We start from the raw sequence: 27049 nt of genomic DNA, 5'->3' as shown, positions 1-27049 counted from the left end.
TTAGTAGTACAAAGTAGGTCCAGTTCTTCATTTCTGGTGATAAATTCAACCAATCAATGTCAGAGGATTAAACTGACAATATATACATGGGCCGTGTTCTGCAAAACAGCGATAAACATTATGACTGTATATATCAGAGAAGACTTCGTGTGTTCGCGAAAAGGTCGAGACAGGTAGTACCAGTCGATCACACCATTCTCTATGTAACGATCCGTGCGAGAGAGTATTGAGGCGTATAAGTCGCACAGTAGGGCTTGAATGAGTATGGTTTTATCGCCGCTTTCAGCAATATGCCAGCAATACCACGGCAGCTGATACCAGAAATGGGCTTCTCACATTATACCCATATTGGGAATTGAAGCCGGGCCTTCGGCGTGACGAACGAACGCTTTAACCACTAGGCTACCCCGATGTCCGCCAATTGTACAGTAGGAGGTGCGATAACTCAAAATCATAAGCGACCTATTTGGATCGGATAGTCAGACTTTTGATTTCAGGACATCTTGCCCTAACGGACGCTCATTATAACCTGGGTTTATCCGACCCAGACTCAATCATCTACAACCGCTTCAGTAAAAGGGAGCATAACCTCCAATATTTTCTTTGTTGTTATTGTCATTCGTTGGACTTGTTGTTGTATTGAACATATAACCAACTATTTTTATTCCCTCCATACAAAAGTAAGAAATGCGGTTCAGAATTTGTTTCTACATAACGACATAGGGAATATGAATCGACATGAATCTGAGTGAAAACTAACTGGCCCGCAGTAGCCATGTCAGTGACTATCACATCTTCCGTTACATTCAGTTATTACAACAAAATCTTCGTCAGTAGCAATGTCATATGTTACGCTGCATTCGATTACTGACTTTTGATTTTAACTTTATCCTGACTTGCATAACGAGGGGAAATCATGTATTTATAAGAAAGATTATATTACATTAAATATCTAGGCCCCGATTTCTCGAAACAAACTTACGTTTTACTCAATTTTCAAACGGATTTGACAATTTGAAACAGCTGAGTTTCCCACTCAGTCGCAATTGTAATGCCAAAGGACAAAACAATCCGTGCAACATATCTTGTCTATGTTTGAGTTTAATATCCATTTCAGTTTATTCTGGGAAATTTGTTTTCCTTCTTTTGTCGAAACTTGAGTAAAGTCAAAAGCAAGCGTTTGTTTCGAGAAATCAGAGCCTGATTGGGTGGGGTGTTGAAACAATCATGATTCCAAGTATTTTATGTTAAAATGGAAAATGTCGGCAGCTAAATGCTGAATAAATAAAAAAATGTTTTCTTATTAGGAATTTTCACATGAATTTATCTTTTTCAAAAGACTGTTGTTTGCATCTGTAGCTGAAGAAAGATCTATTCTGTTTTACAAAACGCCTTCAGTATCTCTTTCTGACTTAATATATTTTCCTTACGCACGAATGTGGTATGAATTACATTGTAATAACAAGTTGGAGTAGGTGGAATCGACCAGCTACACAGCATTCGCTCCTTTCTAAACAAACAGGACAGGGTAAGTTTGATTTGAACTGAGAAAACATACACTTCACATGGTTCATGGAAATATTTAGGCGACGCTGGCAAACTAACGCGACTTAGGTTTATTTATCTTGCAGTGGGTTCAACCTGCTGTGTAAGTGAATAACATTAAATACTGCTATATTAATATCACAGAAATGTCTATCAGTGTCTTTGGCAACGCAAAGCGGAACAGTTAAGAGTTATCTCCCTTGTTACTGTTCCCTGCAATTTCCGACTGCGTTTACGGTTTCAAAAGGAAATACGTGTTGTTGTTGTTGTTGTTGTTGTTGTTTTTAATAATGATGATGATGATGATGATGATGATGATGATGATGATGATGATGATGATGATGATGATAGTGATGGTGATGATATGCAGATATTACGTGCATTTTCCCACACAATGAGTATTTCACAAAGGTTATTTAATTAGCGTTAGATTGACAGGAATGATTAAATTAGCGATATAGCTGTCTGAAAGGGGCATTTACTTATACTATTATATGTAATCGTATACTTTTCACTTTGTCCCGGGGGTAACTGATTCTCTTGTTGTGCTCTACGTCAATAGGTATGTGCGATATTCCCGAAAGAGCCACGTTACAAGAGTCCTAACGTTACAGGATCTCAAAGGGACGACTGGGACAATGTTTCAAGTTCGGTAGTTCTGTCCCTGACACTGGTCCATACTTCCATGTACCATAGAAATAGACAAGGCGGGAATGACAAATTCAAGTGTTGGCATTCCCGTCTTTCTCTATTTCCTTGAATGCACCTAGTCTGAACACTCCAATGAGACGGGAATCAATAGAGGAAAGTTAGAGTTATCTCCCTTGGTATTGTTCTCATTAATTTAACGTTTCTCGAGGGGAAATTGCCAGAACCTGTCTATTTTTCTACTCGAAAAAACGCTCATAAACATGACCTTGCCTTTGCAAATTTGTCAAAACAGCGTAAAATAAGAACTTTATAATATCAGATGTTATAAAGTTCTTATTTTACAAAATTTCATGTTTTTAATATGTGGATTTAACTTATTCATCGTTTGGTAGAAATATATTTTTCTTTGTCGAACTGGTATAATCTGTTCCTAACTTTATAGGTGATATGTTTGTTTTGTTGTCTGGTAGTTAGCAAAGAGATGTTTTATCGTTTTGTTGAGGGGGTCGGGTCGTAATTTTCGTGACGGTCAAAACTATTCAGAACATACTAAGAACAAGTCAGTTTTGCATTGTTTCAAGCTTCTTTTGGGATATTTGGTGGCCCTTAAGAGGGCCGATGGTGTTACAAACTGAGCTTCACCGAAGCGACTGTCCGTTTAACGACGAGCCTTGCGTCGGCGCCTTCTCTTGGGTGCCTTACGCTTGCCTGCTCTCTTCACCGATCGTCTGCGGCGACGGCGTCCGGCCCTACGCTTCTTTGAGCGAGTCCTCCTGCGTCGTCGTGATGCACTCCTCTTACGGGAGGCCGATCTCCTTCTGCGTGAGACCGTGCGTCGACGACGACGGGAGGCCGACCTCGAGCGTCGGCGGGACCCCCGTCTTGCCCTCTTGGCAGATCGGGATCGAGAACGGGATCTCGACTTGGAGCGAACCTTAGCCATCGTTAAAGCATTCAACACAGTGACACTGGGATGAATGCCTGTGGCAGAGGTTTTCGCGCGTTATATCCACAACGCGCGGACGTTTGAGAAGACACCTAGCAACCGGACGTAGCGACGTCGCAAGTATCAGCGTTGCCCCTCCGGGTGCTGGAAGGTTGGCCATAGCAGCGATGGTGGAAATGCATTTAGTGCTGAATGAAATATAACTGGTTAAATATTTAGCGAATGAAACTAACGAAATCATTTCTGTTTTGTTTTGTTATTGTTTGTTGTTGTTGTGTGTTTTTGTTTTGTTTTTGTTTTGTTTTTTGTTTTTGTTGTTGTTGTTTTGTTTTTTTGTGTTTTTTTTTGTTTTTTGGGGGGTTTTTTTGGATTTTTTTTGGGGGGTGTTTTGGGTTTTTTTTGCTTGTTTGTTTTGTTTTCTGTTTTTCGGTTTACTTATTTATTGCTCTTTTCACTTTTTTCACATTTGTTTAGCGTGTTTTTAACCGGGAAATGGCATTGTCTTTCCTGTTGCTTGTGTTTGTAGTAGAGTGTGTTTGTACGTTGTGGGTCTTGGTAATTGAGAATATTGGTCTGGATATAGAATCAGATGCTTTTTCATTAACTGGTTTCTTTTTTCGTTACGTTTTAACGTTAACACCACTGGCGATGCATGTACTATGTACATGCCTCGATCATTTTCCTTATCAAGAGCCTGCCTCAATATGAAATATGATGCAAGCTTCACTAGTGTTATTGAAATTTTTACGTCTGAACAAATATGTGACATGTCTTACATCGCTATGTCCCTGGATAAACTGGACCTTAGTGATGTAGAAATATAGGGAGGCTTTCAAAAAGAATACTCATACAGATATAAATGTACATCCTACATTATTTATTTATTTATTTATTTATTTATTTATTTATTTATTTATTTATTTATTTATTTATTTATTTATTTATTTATTTATTTCCTTGTATTTTTTTTTTCGGGGGGTGGTGGGTGGGGAGAGGGGCATACCCAAATAAATAGAATGAGACAGAATCCAAATTTCATGATCATACAGAAAATAGATTACATGCTATTAGTGATTCGACCTTGCACGAGATAATTCGTATATGCACGAAGTTATTTTTAACGAGGCGTGTTAAGAAATCAGAGTAACCCCCCTTTGCTAGAATTTTGTGTTTAGTGTTGTTGTTTTTTCCAACTGCACGATAGTGAATCGCATGTTAACGTGGCACAGTGTCCTTCCTGGCATTTGGCACGAGTGTTACGGATTGGTAAGTTGTAGGTAATGTACCTCAAAGAATTAATCAGCATCGCGTGACACACGGGCGTTTATGCGAAAGATGCACGGTACGTCACCCAATTAACAAGTCTCCGTCAAAGTGTCCAGCCAATGTTACTTGCACCACCTACTGACAAAATGATACCGATGAACTTTAACTGTCACAGCAACTATCTTACGCCACGTTAGCTCTGGACGAGAGCTGCGATGCGGCCCTGTGTACAGTCAAGACATCGCTGTGCATCTCGGCCTGGTCACATCTTGACCGTTGTAAACAAATTTGAGAAGTATCATTATTTTTGTGTTAGATTTTCGAAAATAGTTCCTCCCGTACTCCCGTGCAGGGATGCACACCCTCCTTTTGTCCTGAAATTTTGTCAAATGACTATAGAAACTCGGGTAAAATTGAAGTATGCACTCCACCTTGTTACTGTACTTTATTGCAGATGTGTATAACATAATGCATCTTGCTTCTTGATGACTAATATGTCATGAACATAAATTTCCTAGAGTCTTCAAGAAAATTATTCAGTCATGACTTTTCAGTTAGTGAAGTGAGTTTTCTAAGAACTATACATGTTTTCAGTCCCTGACAATGTTGAAGATATGTTTCGTCATCAAGTGTATCAAAAACTAAATCAGTAGTTCCCAAATTGTTTGTGTTCGATTGTGAGAAAATGTGATTGCTTGGTCATTTTGTAACTGCAACTAATCTTCGATTATTTCAGTTAATCGGATTTCAGCAACCCATGCTTGCCACAAAAGGCGATTCTCCTTGTCGTAAGAGGCAACTAACGGGATCAGGTGGTCAGGCTGTCTGCTTTGGTTCATCATCGGTTCCCATTTGTGCTGTTGATCACTGGATTGTCTGGTCCAGACTCGATTACTAGTATTTATAGACTGCCCCCATATAGCTGGAATATTGCTTAGTGCAGCATAAAACTAAACACGCTCACCCACTCAATCGGACCACCACTAACAAGCCATACCCCATGCAAGCACACCCACACACCACCATATCCACACCCCCACAACCTCCCTACACACACACATGCATGCATGCATAGTCATCCAATAAAACGGTCTTGAGCACATCCTTTCTCCCCAGTTCCCTTCACCATGACCCGTATTCCTTTCAGCTTCTTTCTACATGATTTGTTTGATTGGCATTATCTGTCTACATAACCTTGGATGCTGTTCTGTACATAAGACACACCCCTGTGTTTCGATTCTGCAGAATGATGCAACACTACATTGGAGTAGATGTTGGGACAGGAAGTGTGCGGGCGGCCATTGTGTCCGAGGCAGGGGAACTGATGGCCACATCAGTGGCGGAGATCACTACCTGGAACCCTGCAACTGATCACTATGAACAGTCTTCAGACAACATCTGGTCTGCTGTCACATCTACAGTCAAAGTACTTCATTTCTCTTTTCATGTTGACATTGCACATTGTTTTATTGTCTTAATGATTGGGAGAAGAACAGTTTGTGTTTCGGCATGTAGATTTGTAGATCTTTGCAGATCCTTGTGCTCAAATGCATTTTGAGTTAAATGTTTACATCCCCTCGGTAATATTGCTGCCATATCGCAGTCAGCAGCTATTTAGTGTATGTGGAAGTTGAGGGCACAAGATCGTGGCTCCACACATTGTACCCTTGTTAATTGAACTTAGCCTCTGCATGATGACTGAACGCTTTTACTACTCACCTACCACACCACACTAGAATCTTGAACTTAGTTTGTAGTATTGGTTTCAGATGTTGAATTTAGTTATAGCAAAGCAGGGACTTTTCATGGAATCCAAACTAGATACTCAAGGGAGGGTGGGTTTGTTTGTTAATTAAAATGGACTTTTGGTATATTCTCGTCTGCCTCGAACCTGAGAAATTGTAATTTATTTTTGGAACGTTTGCTGTCATTTGCTGCAGACATGGTGCCAAAGATTATCCTGTGAGAAGCATTAGCTAAGTCCCTTAAGGTATCGTAACTGTAAACATGCATATGTGGCCTTGTTTAGCTATAGTGACTCTTTTTCCAGAGTGTGCTGGAGATGTCAGGTGTGGACAAGGACCAGGTGAGAGGTGTTGGTTTTGATGGAACCTGCTCTCTGGTCGTCCTCAACCAACACTTCGAGCCTGTGTCAGTCAGTAAAACAGGTAAAATATTTAAGGTATATGCACAGTGAAGTGACATCTTCATTTGACTTCATACACCAGGTCTACACACCAAACATAACATGGACAGTGAAATTATATCTTTGTGTAAATTTACTACACCTACCATGAAACTGCTAGTGGAGTGAGTGAGTTCACTTTTACGCCGCACTCAGCAATATTCCTGCTATATGGCAGCTGTCTGTAAATAATCAAGTCTGGACTAGACAATACAGTGATCAACACCAAGAACATTGATCTGCGCATTTGGAAACCGATGATATGTGTCAATCAAGTCAGAGAGGTGGACCACACAATCCTGTTTGTTGCCTTTTTTACAACAAGCATGGGATACTGAAGGCCAAAACCCTAACCCTGACCTTCATGAATCAACTGGTAGAGGAAATCGACAGCGGAATGATATTACCCAGTAGCCTAAAACAAAATTTAGACTGACACAAAAACCAGTAACTAAAACATACGTGGATTCCATACACAGTGAAAAGTGTCAGACATTGAGTTGATGCTGTTTCCATGTTGACAGGACAACCTGAATGTAACGTGATCCTGTGGATGGACCACCGTGCTGCAACCCCGGCCAATGTCATCAACCAAACGGGGAGCTCGGTGTTGCAGTACGTGGGGGGCAGGATGTCCCTTGAGATGCAGATGCCCAAACTCTGCTGGCTTAAACAGGTGTGAGGGGAGTACAGTGTAGTAGATCTAATACCACCTTGAACTGAACAACTGTGAGCTTAAGCTAGTGAGTTATTTGGGGTTTTACTCCATTTTGACAAGTATTCCAGCTATGATCGTGTCATGTTAGTGTACCAGTTAAAAGTCCAGGGCTGGGATTTGAACCACAGACCTTCAGATCTGAGGTAAGATGCCTTGTCCACATGACCAAAAAGGTTAATCCTGTCAGCATGCTGACAAGGTAGGGATGCCATCTGTTTGATGACTCCACATCCTGCTACGTTAACTTGAGTGGGAAGACAAACCTGAAGTGATATATGCCACTGATGTCTTATACGTTTAGCTAAATGTGAACAGTGGAATGGTGTTGCCAAACCTACAAACATGATATGGCGAAAGCAGGATTTGAACCCATAATGATAGGTTTCTGGCATGCCAACGGGAGACCACTCTGACAGTCACTTGTAAGTCATGTTAGTTTCAGGTGTGAAGAAGGTACATTGTAGTGAGATGGGTTTGACACCACCTTGGACAGTTATTCTGCTGTCTATATGGTGTATGAATACAGACTGCAGCAGCTCATTTGTAGATCTTTAACATATTAAGGAATTAATTATAAACTTAATTGGAGATTTGAATGAATGGAGAGCTCATCCTCAACTATGGGATTTAACACCCCATTCCAAATTGTGGCACCTTAAGTCCCCAAGAATATCATGCAGTTGTCATCACTGGCTGAATTGTTTAAAAGTACAGCGAAGGACTGCTTTGTCAACACTATCCTCCATTGCCAAGACTAATCTTTTTTTCCTAATACTGACAATAGAATGTTAAAATATGAGTTATTTTATGTAGTAAGTTCCTTAGTATGGGAGGCAACTCTTGTAGGCATAAGAATGAAACTTACTTCATCAAGAGTTATCTCCCCTGGAGTAGCAGATGGCTTTCTTTGTTGACATAGCTGATTAGACAACAGAAGAGAAATGAAAGCTGGTTCTAGATGATTTTGAAAGGGTTGTGACTAATGCAAAAGAGGTAGGTGACAGACATTCAATTGTGGTTCAAGGATCTGTTGCTTTCGAACAAGTTGATCTGTTTGAGTAAAATAACTGGAAATGCTAATGAAGAACAATGTCCAACAACACTACTAAAGATTAGTTGGTGTCACCAGTCTAGAAGAGTAGTATAGGGAATGGGGGTGGCCCATTCCCTATACTACTAGAAGTTATGCAGACCAAGAACTTTGTGACCAGCCCTCATTATGAAATCCTAAGACAAGAATTACAAAGACTAAACTGGGTGAAATGGCCCCGGGATTGCCTTACCATTCATGATATTTTCTTTTCTGATGAAAGTTCTGTCTGGCTTTTTCAGAACTGAGTTAAAATTTGGACAAAAGATACAATGAAGCCTATCTACCAAAGCCCAAAATAAGCCCAAAATTTCACATGTAGGGTGGGATATCATCATATGGTGTGATGCTTGTGTATGTTCACTGGAAATTTGACAAAGGAATGACATGTCGACATAAATGGATTTTCCAAGAGTGGTTTGTTGGACGAAAATGTTAAAATGTTAGACTGGCCCAGCTACAGCCCAGATCTTAACCCTATTGAGAATATGGAGGCTAATGAAGGACAGAATAAACCAAAAAGGACTCAGGATATTGAGGATATGAAGAAAGAAATAATTGAATATTGAGATATGCTGTCGATTACCTACAGACTTTGATCAGTAACGTTGCTGTAATGATTCATGAAACTATTAATGGATTGCAGTTGTTGAGCCGCCAGTAGCAATTAATCGATGATGAAAAAAATGAATAACTGCCGATGCATCGATAGTATGTGTGACTATCAACACTTTAGTGATTGATTTCAGTTGATAAATGTGCAGTGCAAAATGCAGAAAGTAAACAAACATGGCAGTCAGCATTGCATGGGACGAGGAGTTTGAAATTGTGAATAACAATTACTTTGTTTTAACTGTTTACTTTGTCTGAGTTTCAAGTTTTTGTCAGTTATTAAAACTTCAACTTTCATATTAATAGTACATTCATTTTGGTAATGACTTCAGATGAGACAATTCAAGTGGAAAAAAGACATTGCAATAGCTGGTTGCAATAGAATATGGCTATCACAGTAGTATGTTGCAGTAGTCTGTTGCTGTCCCAAGAGTTCATTCCTTTGATTAGTCACACCTAATATGTTATCAACCAGTATAGCTTTTAGATTCATTTTGATCTATAAAGTGTAAATAAATTGTATTGATTAAGTTGACAATGACCAGCTGTTCTTAATCATGGTTGTCCACAAATATGTGGTATGGAACATCTGGTGTTCTGTTGACAACATTGATTCAGTACCATGGTGTTAAGCATTACATTGATGTGTTTCACATATTTAATTTTATGTGTGTGCCTAGGCACATTCAGTCGTGTAGTGCAGGACAAGGAAGTCTCACAAAGTATGCAGCTTGTAAGAGAATCATATCACAGCCTATTTATTGAAGTTAAACGTTTATGGTTTATGCACATGTATTGAATATTTGCCAAAACAACTTTCTCAATCATTGCCGGGAATACTATACCAGCAGGTTAAGATTTGTTACTGAGACTTGTTTCTACTGAGATGAAAGTGAAAGTTGAAATGTACCACAAACAGATCCAGAAGACATTTTGTTAAGTCAGTCTGTTTTACTTGTTTCATATACTTCTGCAGAAGCTGAAGGATCAGTGCTGGAACCATTCCGCACACTTCTTTGATCTGCCAGACTTCCTTACCTGGAAGGCCACACACTCTCTGTCCAGGTGAGACACACTCTGTCCAAGTGAGACATTACACTCTCTCCAGCTGAGACATGCTGTCTTTGTCATGTGAGACATGTTTTGTACAGATGAGTCACACAGTCTGTACAGGTGAGGCATGTGTTTTGTGCTGGTGATACACACACTGTCCATGTAAGACACACTTTGTGTCCATTTGATACACACTGTCTGTCTATTGAAAACAATGCACAATGCATGCAATCTGTTAGATGTTCATATGCTTGTTGGCAGTAATATTAAAAGTATTTACTTTGATAGTATCCAGCCCCCCCTAAGTAATTGAAAAAGTGCTTCTTCAAAAGACTCCATGTTTTGCTGCGTGAGTTTCCGTTCGCGACCGACAAATCACGGAAGTGAGCCGAAAAATCTCTGAAGACGTCCGAATGTGTTTCAAGTATTACCGACATTGCTTCCAATATGGCCGATGTGTTTCAGTTATTACCGCTAAATTGCCGATATGGCTGCAGTTGTTTTGCGAGTGGGCTGCGTTTGTTTACATTTGAGATACAATTCCTTCAAATTTGCTGTAATTCTTTCAATTACTTAGAGGGGCCTGGTATCCAATAATTAGTGCATACTATATATACACTGCAGTCCAGGGCCCCTTGAATAGAACCAGCTGTGTACATGACAAACATCTTTCTGTACAATGTTTCATGATGTGCAGAATGATGAGGAAGACAATGGTTAAAGTGGTCATTTGTCACACCTAAGGTCCTGATTCAATTCTCTATGTGATAAAATGTGTCAAGCCCACATCTAAATGTCCCTTGCCATGATATTTTTAGCAGACCCGTGAAGATCTGGGTTAGAATTGGTCGTCAGCAACCCATGCTTGTTGTCTAACGGAATCGGATGGTCTGACTTGGTTGATGTTGTATCCCATTTGTATACATAGATGTTTATGATGTTGATGACAGGATTGTTTGGTCCACACTTGATGATTTCCAGACCACAGCCATACAGCTGGAATATTGGTAAGTGCAGCGTAAAACTAAACTCACTCACTCACTCATGCACTCACTCATCTCCTGGTATGCTGCAGATCCCTGTGCACGCTGGTGTGTAAGTGGGGCTATGTGGCTGGGACAGAGACAGACTCAGGGTGGAATGGAGACTTCTTAAAGAAGATAGGCTTGGAAGATCTAATACATGATAACTACAGCAAAATAGGTGCACATTTTGCATATGTAAATTTTTTTGTGCATTTAAATCAGTGATCATGCTTTCAAGCCACTATCCTTGGTTCAATTCTTGTTGGCACCTTCAGATAGTTAAAATGTATAAATTTATAGTATTTCATTGTTTTACGTACATACGTCAGTGGTCTGAAGACATTAGTCCTATCTCTGACATCCTTCATTTCGAACAGAATGCGTAACAATGTCTTATACCTAATATATGATTGTCATGTATTGCGTATTTACAGATCTCACTAAGGTATAATGATAATGGATTTGATATCTACCTTGTAAAATGTGGCAACACTTCACATAGATATTGTTATCTTCTGTAGTCATGTGTGTTATTAGAACTTGTGTGCACAGGAACTGATGTGCAAGCACCAGGAGAGGCTTGTGGAGAGGGATTAACTCCAGAGGCGGCAGAAGAGCTGGGTTTGAACCCAGGAACTCCAGTTGGAACTGCTCTCATTGACGCACATGCAGGGGGAATTGGTGAGAAGGAAATTGTACATGCTGTGTCTAATATATGCTTTCTGATTAAGATCTTTTTTAACCATGTCAATTACCATTTAACAATTGGGTTGTTTTTAGAGAAATTGAATTTTTTGAAAAGTTTTGATAAATATGTTTTGTAAATGGATAAGTAGCTCCATCGCCAATGGCTGAAACGATGCTGTAAATCCAAGCTAGTGTACCCATGGTCTTTAGTATTTGCTGATCTACCTACAGTTGTTGACAATCTGTAGCTTGATAAATGTATTATTGAAATATATGGGCTTTAGTACTGCCAATATTGAACAGGTTTCACAAGTAACCTTAGGATACTATTACTTAGAAGTTTAAACTGGAACACTCCTTTAGAATAGAATTATGTCCCATAAAGCTAAAGGCATGTTTATGACAATATTAAAAAGTCTATTTAAATTTGAAACTAATCCAAGTAATGTATATTTGAAATATTCCATGCAAAGATATGGTCAATCTATTATGTAGGTTTAAAAAGTAGGTATGTTGTAATTATGATCATTCTGAAATTTTCTCTTCTGTCTTCTGCTTTTATGTGCACAATTTAATGAGTTTTTAAGGAAATATGTCCCAAAGGAAGTATATGTGTTCACTAAATATCAACATGTTTTGTGCACCAAGGTTAATCATTCCTGTAACAACCTTTTCATACTCTCTGCAGGTTGTCTTGGGTGTGTCCCTACCAGTCTCATGAGCCCTCTGCCACCCATAACTGATCGACTTGTCCTCATCTGCGGTACATCTTCCTGCCATATGGCTGTGAGTCTTTAGTGTACTGTGAAGCATTTGGGATTGGACGTCAGCTGAGAAACACTATAATACATGCATAATCACTTGTATCACACCACATATCTCTAAGAATGAATAATACGTTTCTCTCAATAATACTAATCATCAGCCCTGAGGGAAACTATCGTATAACGTTTTCACCTGAATATTTCGAATTCAGATTACAATATGAAATCAAAAAGTTCAAATGAATAAATGCAACATTGTATTAAATTGATTCTTACACCCTCTACCGGACGAACGTTGTTTTAAATAAACCCCATAAAGTTATGTCTTACACATAGCTTGTGATTTAATGCAGAGCCCCGTTTCACACAGCTCTCATATACCAAAGATCTCATGCTTTTTCTCATAGCATTCGTACTCCCTATGTTCCAGTATAGGAGGTATGAATGCTGGGAGTAAAGTTACGAGATCATAGGCTTACAATAGCTTTGTGAAATAGGCCCCATTTCAGCTAACACGGGCAAGACCTTGTGTGACAGTTTTTGATGTATGGAGCAATTGCTTACATTGCATGTATGACAAGTGTTCTCTGTTTGCAAGTTTTCCCCCGATGTTGTTAGGGATAAGATTTTTATTGCATCAGTATGAAGCAGCAGTGAGTGCATATGACCTTCATAATATGTCTACATAACACATGTCAAAATATTGCTGAAAATTGTGCATTAAATGTTTATCATATCTTCCATTTCAGATCAGCAAATCAGCCATTTTTGTTGGTGGAGTGTGGGGGCCATACTATTCTGCCATGTTACCTGAACACTGGTTAAACGAGGGTGGACAGAGTGCTACTGGCAAGCTAGTAGGTAAACACTGGTTAAACGAGGGTGGACAGAGTGCTACTGGCAAGCTAGTAGGTAAACACTGGTTAAATGAGGGTGGACAGAGTGCTACTGGCAAGCTAGTAGGTAAACACTGGTTATGTGAGGGTGGATGCTCATCTGTAAACTCTAGTAAAATGAAGGTAGACATCCTTTAGGTAAGGAACGTTTCCGAGCTAAGTGAATATAATGGAGCTGTTTATTGTAGGACTAGGGCAGTGAGTTAGCTCAGTAGGTAATGTTTCATCGTTCACTGATACCCCAGGTTGCAATCTCTATCACTGGAATAACATGTGAAGCTCATTTCACTTGTCCCTTGTTATGATGTTGTTGCAACATTGTTAGAAATGACAGAAAGAAATACTCAGTTTGAAATGGAACCACATTCAGTCTAATATTGGAAATTAGACTTGATTTAAGTATTTCCAAACACACATCTGTCTTCTGTTTATCTTTTAAGGAAGGCACTGACGACCACATTAAAACTGACAATGTTCCAGTTTCATACCAAATAGAATGCATGTAAGTGGACCAACACTGGGCTTCAGACTGTTGAGCATACCTATAGTCTGTAGTCATTGTGATGATGGAATTGTGTTCTATTGCAGATAGACTTTGTAATTGAGAGTCACCCAACATATCAGGAGGCTCTTTCACAGGCCAAGAAAAGGTAATTTCACAGTTACTTCATTCTTTCCATCAAGATTATCCATTATTAAGGAGATTGATCAGAGTCTTGTGCTCTCCAGAACACAATCCCCAAGGAATCAGTATATTATGATCCAAGTGGCATGATGAACCAATGAGTCATAATATATGTATGATCATGGCCCAAGTGCATTATGATAAACCAGTGTATCATGACTCATGAATCATGACGTAGAATCTTGGTGAATCCTGATTAATTTGCCATAGACACTCAGTATACCTTTTGAACATATGAAACAACTCACTAGGGTCAATCAAATGCAAATCTCATCTTACTGTCATAAAACAGATTGAATAATTTGCACGTTTTTATTTACTAAGAATGTCTTCTAACTGACCAACAGCGGTGTCCACATACATAGCTTCCTCAATAGCCAACTGGAGGTTATGGCTGATAACAAGGGGAGACAATCTGTAGCTCAACTCACCGCTGACCTTCACATTTGGCCAGATTTTCATGGTAACCGTTCACCCATTGCTGACCCTTCTTTGAAAGGAATGGTAAGTTCGTAAGTTGTTTTGCAAAAGTAATTGCAAGATTTTGATAGTCAAAGTTTCTTAATTACAGAATGTGTTTCCAAATGATTATTATTATATTTATATATTTATTATTATAGGATGTACACTCAGTTATTCCCTGGTGTCTGGCAATTTTCTAACACCTCACACTGGAACATGATAGAAGTGTAACCGTGACTATTGGTCAATGTCTTAGAGTCAAACACTTGTTTCACCATGCAGCTGTTATAGTCTATCCTACTGCTGGTGAACCATATGGAACAAATTGCAGTATCCACAGTTTACAAACATTTCCTGGCTTAAAACATTCATGTTATCTCAAGCAATATATTGAATTGAATTTATCAATGGTGTTCAATCAAAAACACATGAAGCTTCTATTAAACTTGCTACAGGTACAGTATTATAAGGGTTACCATTATTTTAGCTAAAATGAACAGAATGGGTAATTTAGTAAAATAGGAATAAAACCATGACATAGGTTTAGAAGCATTTACTGCTAACAACAAACAACGGAGGTCACTGACACACTATTTACAAATATAGACACGTCATAGAACAACACAGATGACAACACTATTGAAAGTGACGACATACGACCTTGACCTTTGCCCATACTACCAGTCACCATTGTTTTCAGTGCTCAACAATGATTGAGTTCCAGTCACTGTTTTCATTGCAGTATGTTGTAATTTATGGTACAATTGTTATGGTTGGCACAGGCAAGAAAGTGCATAATGGCACAATTGCATGAGATGAATGTGAGCCAGATATATCGTCAACAATGAACCCAAATTCAAACGAGCCATAGGTGATTGAACTTCAACAGCTGAGCTACTTATGACGTCACCTAACAACGGTCTTGATAATGGCCTGTCGTCAAGCATTTTGCGAGCATTATCAAGTTACAGTGGCCCGCTCATTTCTGATAACATGTGGGCATTTTAATGATAATTCTATCCGTTTTTGCTGTAAATTATGATAATGCCCATGTTTTGTGGTTCCAGGTGTGTGGTTTGACTCTGTCATCTGGCATAGATAACTTAGCTCTCGTCTATCTGGCTACAGTACAAGCTCTCACTGTAAGTCTGCCTTAGTAGGTAGAGTATGGCACCCATCATTGTTGTTTAATGATGACCTGTGAATGTCCGTGGTAGAATAGGCCTTCAGCAACCCATGCTTGCCATAAAAAGCAACTATGCTTGTTGTAAGTGGCGACAAACGGGATTGGGTGTTCAGACTCGCTGACATGGTTGACACATGGCATCACTTCCCAATTACGCTGATGGATGCTAATGCTGTTGACCACTAGATTGTCTGGTCCAGACTCGATTATTTACAGACTGCTGCCACATGGCTGGAATATTGCTGAGCGCGGTGTAAAACTAAACTCACTCACTCACGTTTACTGATTTCATGGATGTAATCCATGGATCGTCATATAACAGTGTTGGTTGTCCTACTCTGGCGATCCATGCATTACATCTACGGTATCAGTTATTGCTGAATGACCCATGGTACAAGATATACACATACAGTGTGCCACCATATGCTTGTAACACTCACTGTATCATGCACGGTTACCATGGTTACATTGTGCCACCATACGCATGTAACACTCACTGTATAATGCACGGTTACCATGCTTACAGTGTGCCACCATACGCATGTAACGTTCACTGTATAATGCACGGTTACCATGGTTACATTGTGCCACCATACACATGTAACGTTCGCTGTATAGTGCACGGTTACCATGGTTACATTGTGCCACCATTCACATGTAACGTTCACTGTATAGTGCACGGTTACCATGCTTACATTGTGCCACCATACACATGTAACGTTCACTGTATAATGCACGGTTACCATGCTTACATTGTGCCACCATGCACGTGTAACATTCACTGTATAATGCACGGTTACCATGCTCACATTGTGCCACCATACACGTGTAACATTCACTGTATAATGCACGGTTACCATGCTTACATTGTGCCACCATACACATGTAACGTTCACTGTATAATGCATGGTTACCATGCTTACATTGTGCCACCACACACATATATAGCATTCACTGTATAATGCACGGTTAAGAGTATGGCACGATACACATTAACATTTACTGTCTATGGTCGCCATGGTAACAATGTGGCACATTACTCGTGTAACATTAACTGTGTGATTGCACAATGGCAGTTGATTCACAATGCATTGTCTTGATGTGTGTTTACCATGGTTACAGTATGGCACTCGTCACATCATCTCAGAGATGAACAAGAGTGGTCACAGCATTTCTCTGGTGTATCTATGCGGAGGACTCCGAAACAACCAGCTGTTTGTCACCACCACGGCAGATATACTCCGTATGTACACACTGAGGTTCTTTCCATAGTCCAGGGCCTATTTTCACACAGCTGTCGTAACTCTATGACCATCGTAAGTCTATGTCAAAGTATAAGAGGTATGACAACAGTAGTGAGATGTTAGCTTTGTGAAATGGGATTTCATTGTAGTGTAGGTCCAAGGTGCTGTTGTACTAAACAATCTTAGCGCTATGGTAACCGTAACTCTCATACCTCAACACAGACTTAAAGGTCACATGCAACCAAAAAATCAAACATAATTAAAACACATTTATCACTTATTCATGACATATAATATACATTCCTGCTTTTAAAAAAACAAATAAACAAAATTATAAGCGTACAATCGCGATTCAAAAGTGCAATATTTTGTACTTGGGCTTACTTCCCCCGAAACGAAGCCCTCGGGAGACCGAGCCCAGTCATAGTGGGTGGATATGCACTCAAGTGTAACGACGACTGCCGATTGGCTGTTTCATTTGCTGATATGCTGAGGGTTCGTTGTGTGTACAGAAAGATGATCTGTTTGATGGGCATGTTAGAAGTATAGCCAGTCACAAGAAAGTAAGATTCTTTATGGATAACAACTTCTTTTTGTGCACTTGATGTGTCGTTTCAGTATGGATTCATATACTGTTGTTAAACAAAATCATATACTCTAAAAGAAGTCGTTATCCATGAAGAATGTATATAGAGATGTTGGGTTTGGAAAATACATGTTCTCTGAATTTTCGTTCGTTCCAATCAAAAATTATCTCAGCAGAGATGGTGAACTGGAAACTGTCGTTCGTCCAAGTACAAAGCAGGACTTGAAGCTTACAAGAGTTTGCACCAGTTTCCATCAGATCCAGTCATCCGAAAAAAATGAATGTAGTTTGTTTGCAACCCACAGACATAAAAACATGTCATATGTATCACACGTGCCTAGTTACATAATGTAGCAGACACTGGACTTGGGTGCACGATTCATAAATCATCATATTCTCTTTATGTTGTATAGTCTGGTAGGTGTTAAGTTCAAATTGCACATGGTCAATGATTGAAGCTGTGTATTGCATGTTGTCTTTCGCAGACAGGCAGGCAGACATATAGGTGTGAATAAACCAGACACTGAGCTTTCTCTGTGACAGACTACGGCTCATGACCTCAGACGCTGGGCATGCACCTATTCACTGCGCATGCGTTATGGACGCAGTGCAGCACAGCTATTGAAACCAGTTTTCCCCCCAGCTCTGGGGGGAATTTAGTGAAACATTTGAACTCCGATTTCGCTTTTTTTCATCGCGGTTTTTTTTCAACTTTATAGGTTGAATTGGCATTTTTTATGATTTGTTTCGGTAAGTGCATACCGAAAGGTATCAGAATCTGCAAAGTTGTGTTTTACGTTGCATGTGACCTTTAAGATAGTCTTTAACTGTGCGGTTGTTTTGTGGAACAGTACAACAGAGGACCCAGTATCACAAATTTATCATCCAAAATTGTGGTCCAGAGGAGATACTGCTTGCGTGAGATCATTTGATATCTCTTATTCTAAGATGCTTCGGTGAAAGATCAAAGGCATCCACAATACTTTATCAGACAATAATGTGCACTTTTTGCATTACGTCACAATGTGTTGATGTCGCTGCGCCATTCCAGTCTGCCCCCTCGTAATCGAACTTTTTTGCATTACGTCACAATGTAACCAACGTCACGTTTATGTTTTCCGAAGGATAACATGTCTCATAGTTCCACTCAAAATTTTACAGAGACACGGAGACATGTTTGCAGTGTTTACATTCCCACAATGCAATCGTGGAACGTTGCATGACTAGTCAGCTTCAGCCTTGTATGGTTTAAGAGAATCACAGATGTAATTAAAATGATCTAGAGAAGATATTTAACCCGAACATAAACCTTCACCAAATTGTTCATCATTTGTTTTTCTAGTAACGTTTGTCTTAACATAGGGGGCTGACATGTCAAAAGAACAGCGCATTAGTTAGCCCTGTGTGAGGATTCTTAATTTAATTTACAGACACCATCATTTGTTTTCTGCCATAGCTTAATCAAAATTGGGCTTAGAAATTATTAAATACGGCATCAGAGAAAAGAAATACAGTTTGTTGTATGACCATGTATAGTGTAATGAAGCACACTTTCGTCCTGAACTATTATAGTAGAACTTTATGATAGTCATGCGTCCTTGTGCTTTAACTATAATAGTTCAGGGCGAAAGTGTGCTCTATTACACTATACATGGTGGTAGAACGAACTGTATTTCTTAAGTAGACATTGTTTTGACAGTTGATTTTGTACAATGCCCTGACAGTGCAACAACATCATGAAATTGATGACATCACAATGCTATTACATTGCTGAACTTCAGGTCTAATGGTAGTACAGTGTTAAGAGATGTACATTTGTCACTGAAAACTAATGAAGAATGATTTTTGATGATAAATAAGAATCTCACACTCATGTCTGCTGATATCAATTATATCATCTCTCATTAATAAAAGCCTCGGCAAGCCTCTGATATTTGTAACCTTACCAACTTGTGTTGATTTAATTGATATCAATAAACACTTGGGTGGGATTCTCTATATATTGTATTGCTACGACTATCATACCCCCTGTACGGTACACTGACTGAAGACAGTCACAGAGTTATGATAACTTTCTGAAACAGACTTATGACAGTCATAGAGTTATGATAGCTTTGTGAAACAGGACCCAGTGAAGAAAAAATCCAAGTAGGCTATTACACTGTTATCATGAGAGTCAAGGGTTTCATAAAACTGTAGAAACAGATAACTGAAGTGTTACTTGGTGATGATTTTGGAATTTGGCAGCTGCATCATATTTTCAGATGGCAAATGTTTTTCATAGGTATAAGGATATTAATGTGAGATTTCATGCATCTATCATCTGAACGATTCCCAGGTATTTTCCACTAAATCTTCTCCTTCCAGACATGCCAGTAGTGCTGCCTGACAACACAGAGTCTGTGTTACTGGGGTCAGCCATACTTGGGGCCAGGGCGTCTGGAGACTGTGCCAGCATCCAGGTACTTACACCGCATCTTACTATGTAGATTGATTCCATCTTACAGTCAGAGGGATGGTGGGGTTGTCTATTGGTTAAGATGTTTGCTCGTCACGCCGAAGTCCTTGGTTCATTCTCCACCATTTTTTAAGCCTATTTTTTATGTCCTCCATCATGATATACTGGAATACTGCTAAAAGCGGCATAAAGTTTTACACACTTACTGTCAGGTATCTGACTGGTCAACTCACATCTATCAGAGATAACCTGCATGTGTCAACTCACATGAGACTGTCAAGGTCAACTCATATATGATTCGTTGGCTCCCATATGACCAAGGGAGATTATCAAGGAGTGTTTTCTCTGAATGCATTTTCTTTTCAGGAGGCAATGGTGAAGATGGGTGGCAAAGGTTCAGTTGTGATGCCAGACAGGAACGTTCATCAGTAAGTTGCCCTTTCGCATTATCAGCAGTGCTTGTTCAGGACATGTTTAGTTTCATGACACACATCTGTGTTGAACTGAAAGCAGTTATTGGTGCAGATATTTACAGGTTGTTCAGCTTGACCTGAGCTACTCTACATACGTATGACCCAGGAGGTCAAACGGTACAAATGGCTGGTCGAGTTTACTTCATTAAATAGGGGAGCATGCTGCCTGAAAGTCCGAATAGGAAACACTAAACCATCTGCAGCTAATTGTTTAAAGAAAGTTAGCACATTGCTGACGATTTCTCAGCACTGAAATGTCAAATGCTGGCCTTGTCTTGGCTGTTCAGACATGTTAACAATAACCTGACAAAAGTGTACCCCATCAAAATAAGAGACCCAACCAGTTGTGACACGGTCATGCAATACACTAGTATTCATTTGATCAGGTCAAGCTGAAGAACCTGTATAAACATGCTTCTGTGCAACAATGTTAGCGCACACCATTCTTAATAAATGGTGTTGTCTGTAGTTTGAGACAACGGGAATGCAGAGCTGTTTTTTGACAGGACTGCAAATTCATTGATATATTGAGCTCCTTATCTTAAACTTTCACGTTGTTTGTTCTTCTTCCATTTTAGAATGTTGTTTTGACTCTGCATTCGGCAGTTGTCCATCTGTGTGACATTGAACTGTATGTAATCAAGTTTGGGGCACAGGAACAATTCTTTAAGGATAGACAATGGATGTGAAGATAGGAGGTGTACGCTAACACCTTCATGAAGCAAGCGATGACAGTGTTAGCATCTACACCGATATGTTGCATCCATTGTATATAAGAAGTTGTCTATCCATAAAAGGTCATTCTTGTTCATCATATCAGCTTCTAAATACTACTGAAAGAGTGGGTGAGTTTAGTTTTACACCACTTTTAGCAATATTCCAGCAATATCACAGCAGGGGACACCAGAAAATGGGCTTCACACATTGTATCCATGTGGGGAATCGAACCCGGGTCTTCGGCGTGACGAGCAAACGCTTTAACCACTAGGCTACCCCACCGCCCCCGCTACTGAAAGAAGTTGAGTCTGCCATGAAAAGTAATCAAGCAGTTGACTTAGTCATGTGTTTGACAATCATAGTCTGCTTGGTTCATATTTAAATCAGGTATCCAAACAAGGTACTCACATAACAAAACAAAATGCAATGCAATACATGGTATAGCAGAGAGGGAAGCACCAGGAAAATGCTTAAGTGTTGACCAAAAGGACTTGCTATTATTAAGATTAAGTGGGGTCCATTGGATGAAATAAAACTGCCAATCAGAGCCGTAGGTGCATCCAGGGTACAAGAGGAGATTTATCTGAAAGTACACCCTGGATTTTATCAAGGATGTATATAAATCAAGTATCCAAACATGGTGCTCAGGTAACAAAAAGAAATGCAATGCAATACATGGTCTAGCAGGGAAGGAAGCACCAGAGAAATGCTTAAGTGTTGACCAAAATGCCTTACAAGTATTAAGATTACCAAAAGGATTTGCTATTATTAAGATTATTTATCAATTTACTTCTTAATCTATTCTGATGTTGTTTGTAAAACACCTGATGTTTTGTGACTGCAGGTATCATGACAAGAAGTACCAGGTGTACCTAAAGATGTTAGAACACCAGCGGGAATACACACAGATCATGGCCCAGTGAAGAAAGGAACATGGTGTAACACCATATAATGATGCAGCTCTCTCAGCAGAGAGGTCCAGGAGGCTTGTGCAGTCTGCTGTTTCTGGGAAATTCCTGATAAATTAACACAAAGCTGGAGAGATAAATGGCAGTGGTTTTATCACATATTTACTCGGGAGCTATCCAATTGTATTCATAATCTGACTAATAATATGTGGTTTATACCATCTCTTTCTAATGCATTTACAGAATCAGTATACATCATCTCCATTAGTGTCTGATAAGATGATTGACGGCTTAACGTTTCACGATCAGCAAGTCTATCATGGTACACATAAACCAAGTTTTATCTATTCCAGGTGCCTGATATATGCTTTGAGAAATCCTGAACTTGATGCAAGAGAACTGAGTCTGATACTGATTTTCACTAAATGATTTTAAGTTATGAAGGATAACTAATATATTGGCCTTCCAGGTTTTGTGGGAGGCTGATAGTGGTTTGGTATTGCCCAATGTGATCAGAGGGGCAGATGATCTTGATGATGTAAATGTTAATCCTAAATGGAGAATAACCAGTTTTGCTTACACTTGATTGGTCAAATATATACTTTACAATGTTTCACACCTCCCACATTGAATCATGGCATCACTACTCCAACACTGCCAGAAATAAAAGTCAACAGAAGACGAACTTTAAAAATTGCTTGAGCACAGTGAGATTTGTTCTGCGTTTATAGTTTCGCCACCTGTGAAGATATGGGTAAGAAATGGCCTCCAGTCTTCGGGTGACAAAAGGTTCTGATGGTTAGCATTGCTGACTTAATGATGTCATTCTATACTTAGTGTGTTTGGCCATCAAAAACCACCATCATCAAGGTGGGATATTGGACTGTTGAACAACAATAACCAACAACAAGCTACTCATCAAGTGGCGATAATGTAATATCAGCCTGCAAATAATCTTATACACTGAACTTCACAGTAATTGCTTGTTCAGCATTTCAGCAAGAACACAAAACAAACACTAGGTTTTTATATACAACTACATTTATTTCATAATGACTGAGTTTATATACAAATATGTAACAAAATCCAGTCTGCAGAACAATAAACATTATCTACTTGGTTAACCGAATCCAGTCACATTGTGACCTGTCTGTGTATGGTTCCCCAGCCACACATCTGTTACTGCAGTAAATCCATGCAGTGTTCAATCCATGCAGTGTTCAGTTCACTCTGCATGCGAAAGCAGGTTCCTTACATCCATTCCTTAATCTGAGACTTGATATTCATAATTATGTTTTTAATGTTCACAAATACAGGTTTGTCAAGCAATCATTTCAGAGGTCAAAAGTTCCCTGCTTTTCAAATTTTCACTTGTACCAAATATTGCAAGTATTTTCAAGTACTCTTTACAAAAATTCTTTAGGTAGCTTGTACACAGCTTAGAAGGGAACACTGCACCCCCAATGCCATGTTACAATGTGACAAGTAAAATGTTTTGGATAGCATAGTACCTGCATGTCTCTCTCTCTGCTATATGCAGGGAGAATGTGGAGACGTAGGGAGAAAATAGTGTTCAATGTGTGATAATACTCATCACATAATTGCATATGCCAACGATCACTTGTCAACACAAATGCTATCACGTATCCTTGTTTACTTGTCCAAATACAACATTACAGTACCACAATCAGTACGTTCAGACAACTATTCAAACTCTTCCTGTTTCAAAGAAAAACATCAAAATCATGATCCAATTTCTGTAACCCACACCAAATATTAACTGATCAAGGTGATGATTGGTTGTTCAAACTGATGACCAGTGATGAAGTTCCAGTCAACAAAACTTCCAACCACATTTCAAGATATGGCTGTCCAAGGAAGGTTAAAAAGTTGTCCTTGAGGTAAAGACAAGCTTACTTTCCTGCATTCAAGTGTATCCAAACCATTATGTACACATGAAGGATAAACCAAGTATTTCTTTTCAAATTGAGTCCCAGTCCTGAAAAACTACCCAAACCATGATGGTTCTATTTGGATCGAAGTATTGCCAATAGAAGTTCCTGTGAACAGTGAGCAAATGTACACAGAACAACACTTCAAAACAATTCCATATTATAAAAGTGGAAAGCCCCAAAGTGATCCTGATCTTCATATCATACCACACGTTAACATGAATATCAGACTTACATACAGACCAGCATACTAAGTCTTTGTTTTATGGCCTTACAGCCAAGTACCAGGCAAGGAAACAAAAAAGTACCTGATTTTAACATCTGATATGGTGCAGTCAAATGACCACCATACAATTCTCCAGACAGCTCTATCCTTACTGTGGAGGTGGTTCTTAACAGTCCCCAAAGCTGACCCATAGTTACAGCTGGATTAAAAAACAAAAATGCACCTGGTGTCCTTAACTGGAAATTGTAGCCACCTGGAAATATGCAAGGCTTGCTCAGTAATTCCGGGTTTCCACCCATCTCCTTCAATACATAGAGTCATGCTGACTCTTGGTAATGTATGCCCACTGCCTTTGCTTGCCATAAAACTAACTGCATCAGGTGGTCGGACTCTGTGAAGTTTTCAACAGCATGTTACACTTTCCGAATTGCATGGACAATGCTCAAGGTGTCAACCAGTGGATTGTCTAGTATGAGCTATTGTTACAGACAGCTGTCGTATAGATGTAATATTGCTGAGTGACATCAAAACAATGACTAAATCAAACCATAAACACATGATGGGATATTTCAAGGCTCATACACAACCATTCATCATGGAGGAACTCAGTGTATTCATGCCTGTATGATTTGGACTACAATGAGACAAGTTAACTGCATTGAACACCCCAAAAAATAAACATATTTCAACTCGAGGGTAGAAGAAATTTAGTTTTGGAGTAACATCCATGAAAATATTATCAATAATGACAACAAAATCTCTTCACAACAACATGATGACACTTATGTAACACCGTCCTTCGAACACTTGGTGGTTTGTGGAAATATTAACAAATGCATACATATCTACACCACATTTTGCAATATTTTGTGTTTCCAAAACTGGCAAGAACAAAATTGGCAGATATATCAACCAGGCTGGAAGGTTCAGGATGAAAATGAATGAATCATGAACAGAATTATTTTAAAACAAAGCATGTTTGTTATTTCTCTGCAATTTGTTCGGGTTTGATGTCAAGTCATCTTGTGAGATTTTACCTCGTTGCACTATATTGATGATCACTGTGCAGGGATCGGCACAGGATTACAACACCCGTTAAGGAAAGAAAGGCCACGAGGTTCAACATCAGACAGACATGTAATGCACTTTGGTCACTTCTCCCTCCTGCATAAGATTTGAAGATCATGGTTGCCTCTTTACATTGCATAGCCCACACTTCTTTCATGTTTTCTTGAACAGTTCTTGACATGGCACGGTGGCATTGCGACTGAAAATAGGTGACACAGGTGGTGTGGTGATATGGGTTTTAAAGTCACGTTTATTTTACGATTATTGCGTTCATACAGCAACCCACATGTGTTTGTGTTTGGGAGACTGATGCAGACTTCAGAGTGAAAGCCCACAGAAAGACTAGCTGCGGTTTCATATCGATATCCTACATTGGGACACTAGTAAGAATACAAGCCAACAAGTGCTTGTTCTATCTCCTCATGCAGAACGCCAGGCAGGGTAACAAGAAGTACCATGTTTTAACATACCTGAATATGATGCAGCTGGGGATCAAGCCACTGAACTTCAACTTTCCTGGTAAACACAACATGGAGTTTGTGGGCTGACTCAGGTTATACAAGACTGAGAACCAGTACCATTACAATCTGTCACCAGTCATCGCTCCCCACAGTGCACAGAGGACCATAACCATGAATGGAATTCAACACACATCCCTCACCACTTAAAAATGCAAAACACTCTTCCTTTATCTAAATCATTTTCTTTGTCAATATAATGTGTTCAGTATACACTGCAGGGGAAAGGTAGGTGTATTTCTTTTAGTTTGCAATCTTGAATTAATCTGATGAAACAAACACGAGAAGTAGATGGAAGCCACAAACCTTTTCTGAAGTCACCAGAATGGCCTTCCCAAATGCATACACAAGACTATGCTATCACTACATTTGGGTTGGGGGAAATTTCAGACTGGTGCTGGCAAGGTATATGCAGCCATGGTACCATCACGCAGGAAGCTGCTGGATTTCACAGACATTTACTAGTTTGACAAAATCTGGGACAGGCAAGTCTGTTCGCCAGAATCAATCACAGGATTGTCCACACACTGCTCCAGGCTATGAGTAGGTAACCATTATGGTAATGACAATTCCGGAAACAAAACTTTTCCCAGCATTCTTATACTGATACACAGTCTTTGTTGATAACGACATAAATGAGGTCAGTGTGAATACACTTTCCATTACTCAAATGTACATAACTTTCACACACATTACCACTGTTGAAGGGTTATCACTAAAGCAGTTCTATGATCCATCATTTCCATTCAAAGCTGTATTTTGTCAAAACCACCTTTACTCCTTGTATCACCAAAATTGAAAAGATATGAAAATAGTTCTCAACAGTAACAAGGTTAGAAACATACTTAAGAAATGTGGACAACTGTATTTCTTCACATTAATCATTGACATGCAATTGTTTGTTTTATTAATTGTTCTGCACCTCTGTTCTCAATATTCGAGCTATATAAGCTGCATGAACAAATCCAGTCTTTGTCAAAGAAACATATGGGGGAACAACTGAAAACCAGGTCACTACACTACCACTTTTTGTCCAACTCGGAAATATTCTGCCTGAAGCGATCCAACACACTTCATTCCGAACAAGAAAAACCAGTATCATTTGAGCTACTGATTGATGCGATATGG

The 27049-nt window shown here is 39.3% G+C and overlaps 2 protein-coding genes across 3 annotated transcripts; one reads left to right on the top strand and one right to left on the bottom strand.

Annotated features, from left to right (window-relative positions):
* Positions 1-2854: 2854 nt before the first annotated feature.
* On the bottom strand, positions 2855-3139 carry LOC137292059 (protamine-like). The gene has a single exon (XM_067823605.1). It carries the CDS (start codon positions 3137-3139, stop codon positions 2855-2857), a length of 285 nt encoding a protein of 94 aa, XP_067679706.1.
* A 1138-nt stretch (positions 3140-4277) lies between these two features.
* On the top strand, positions 4278-22842 carry LOC137291877 (FGGY carbohydrate kinase domain-containing protein-like). 2 transcript variants are annotated; one of them, XM_067823423.1, is made up of 16 exons: positions 4278-4408; positions 5654-5834; positions 6459-6576; positions 7118-7269; positions 9990-10078; positions 11142-11269; positions 11644-11772; positions 12467-12564; positions 13292-13399; positions 14027-14088; positions 14471-14627; positions 15653-15727; positions 16894-17014; positions 19969-20063; positions 20426-20487; positions 22094-22842. In XM_067823423.1, exons 2-16 carry the CDS (start codon positions 5655-5657, stop codon positions 22170-22172), a joined length of 1653 nt encoding a protein of 550 aa, XP_067679524.1. In that variant the 5' UTR covers positions 4278-4408; position 5654; the 3' UTR covers positions 22173-22842. The 2 variants fall into 2 exon arrangements, with proteins under 2 accessions (XP_067679524.1, XP_067679522.1); XM_067823421.1 differs by lacking the exon at positions 4278-4408 and having other exon boundaries at positions 5651-5834.
* The last annotated feature ends 4207 nt before the right edge of the window (positions 22843-27049 follow it).

This window comes from Haliotis asinina, chromosome 7 (assembly GCF_037392515.1).
Source record: "Haliotis asinina isolate JCU_RB_2024 chromosome 7, JCU_Hal_asi_v2, whole genome shotgun sequence".
NCBI lineage: Eukaryota > Metazoa > Mollusca > Gastropoda > Lepetellida > Haliotidae > Haliotis > Haliotis asinina.
The sequence above is the reverse complement of the archived record's forward strand: the minus strand, read 5'-3'. Positions and strand labels throughout refer to the sequence as shown.

Excerpts from the sequence above, each read along its gene's own strand:
- LOC137292059 (XM_067823605.1), bottom strand. The coding sequence starts at position 3,139 with ATGGCTAAGGTTCGCTCCAAGTCGAGATCCCGTTCTCGATCCCGATCT.
- LOC137291877 (XM_067823423.1), top strand. The coding sequence starts at position 5,655 with ATGATGCAACACTACATTGGAGTAGATGTTGGGACAGGAAGTGTGCGG. Across the intron at positions 11,773-12,466 it reads CGCACATGCAGGGGGAATTG|GTTGTCTTGGGTGTGTCCCT; the intron begins GTGAGAAGGAAA and ends TACTCTCTGCAG. Across the intron at positions 12,565-13,291 it reads CATCTTCCTGCCATATGGCT|ATCAGCAAATCAGCCATTTT; the intron begins GTGAGTCTTTAG and ends CTTCCATTTCAG.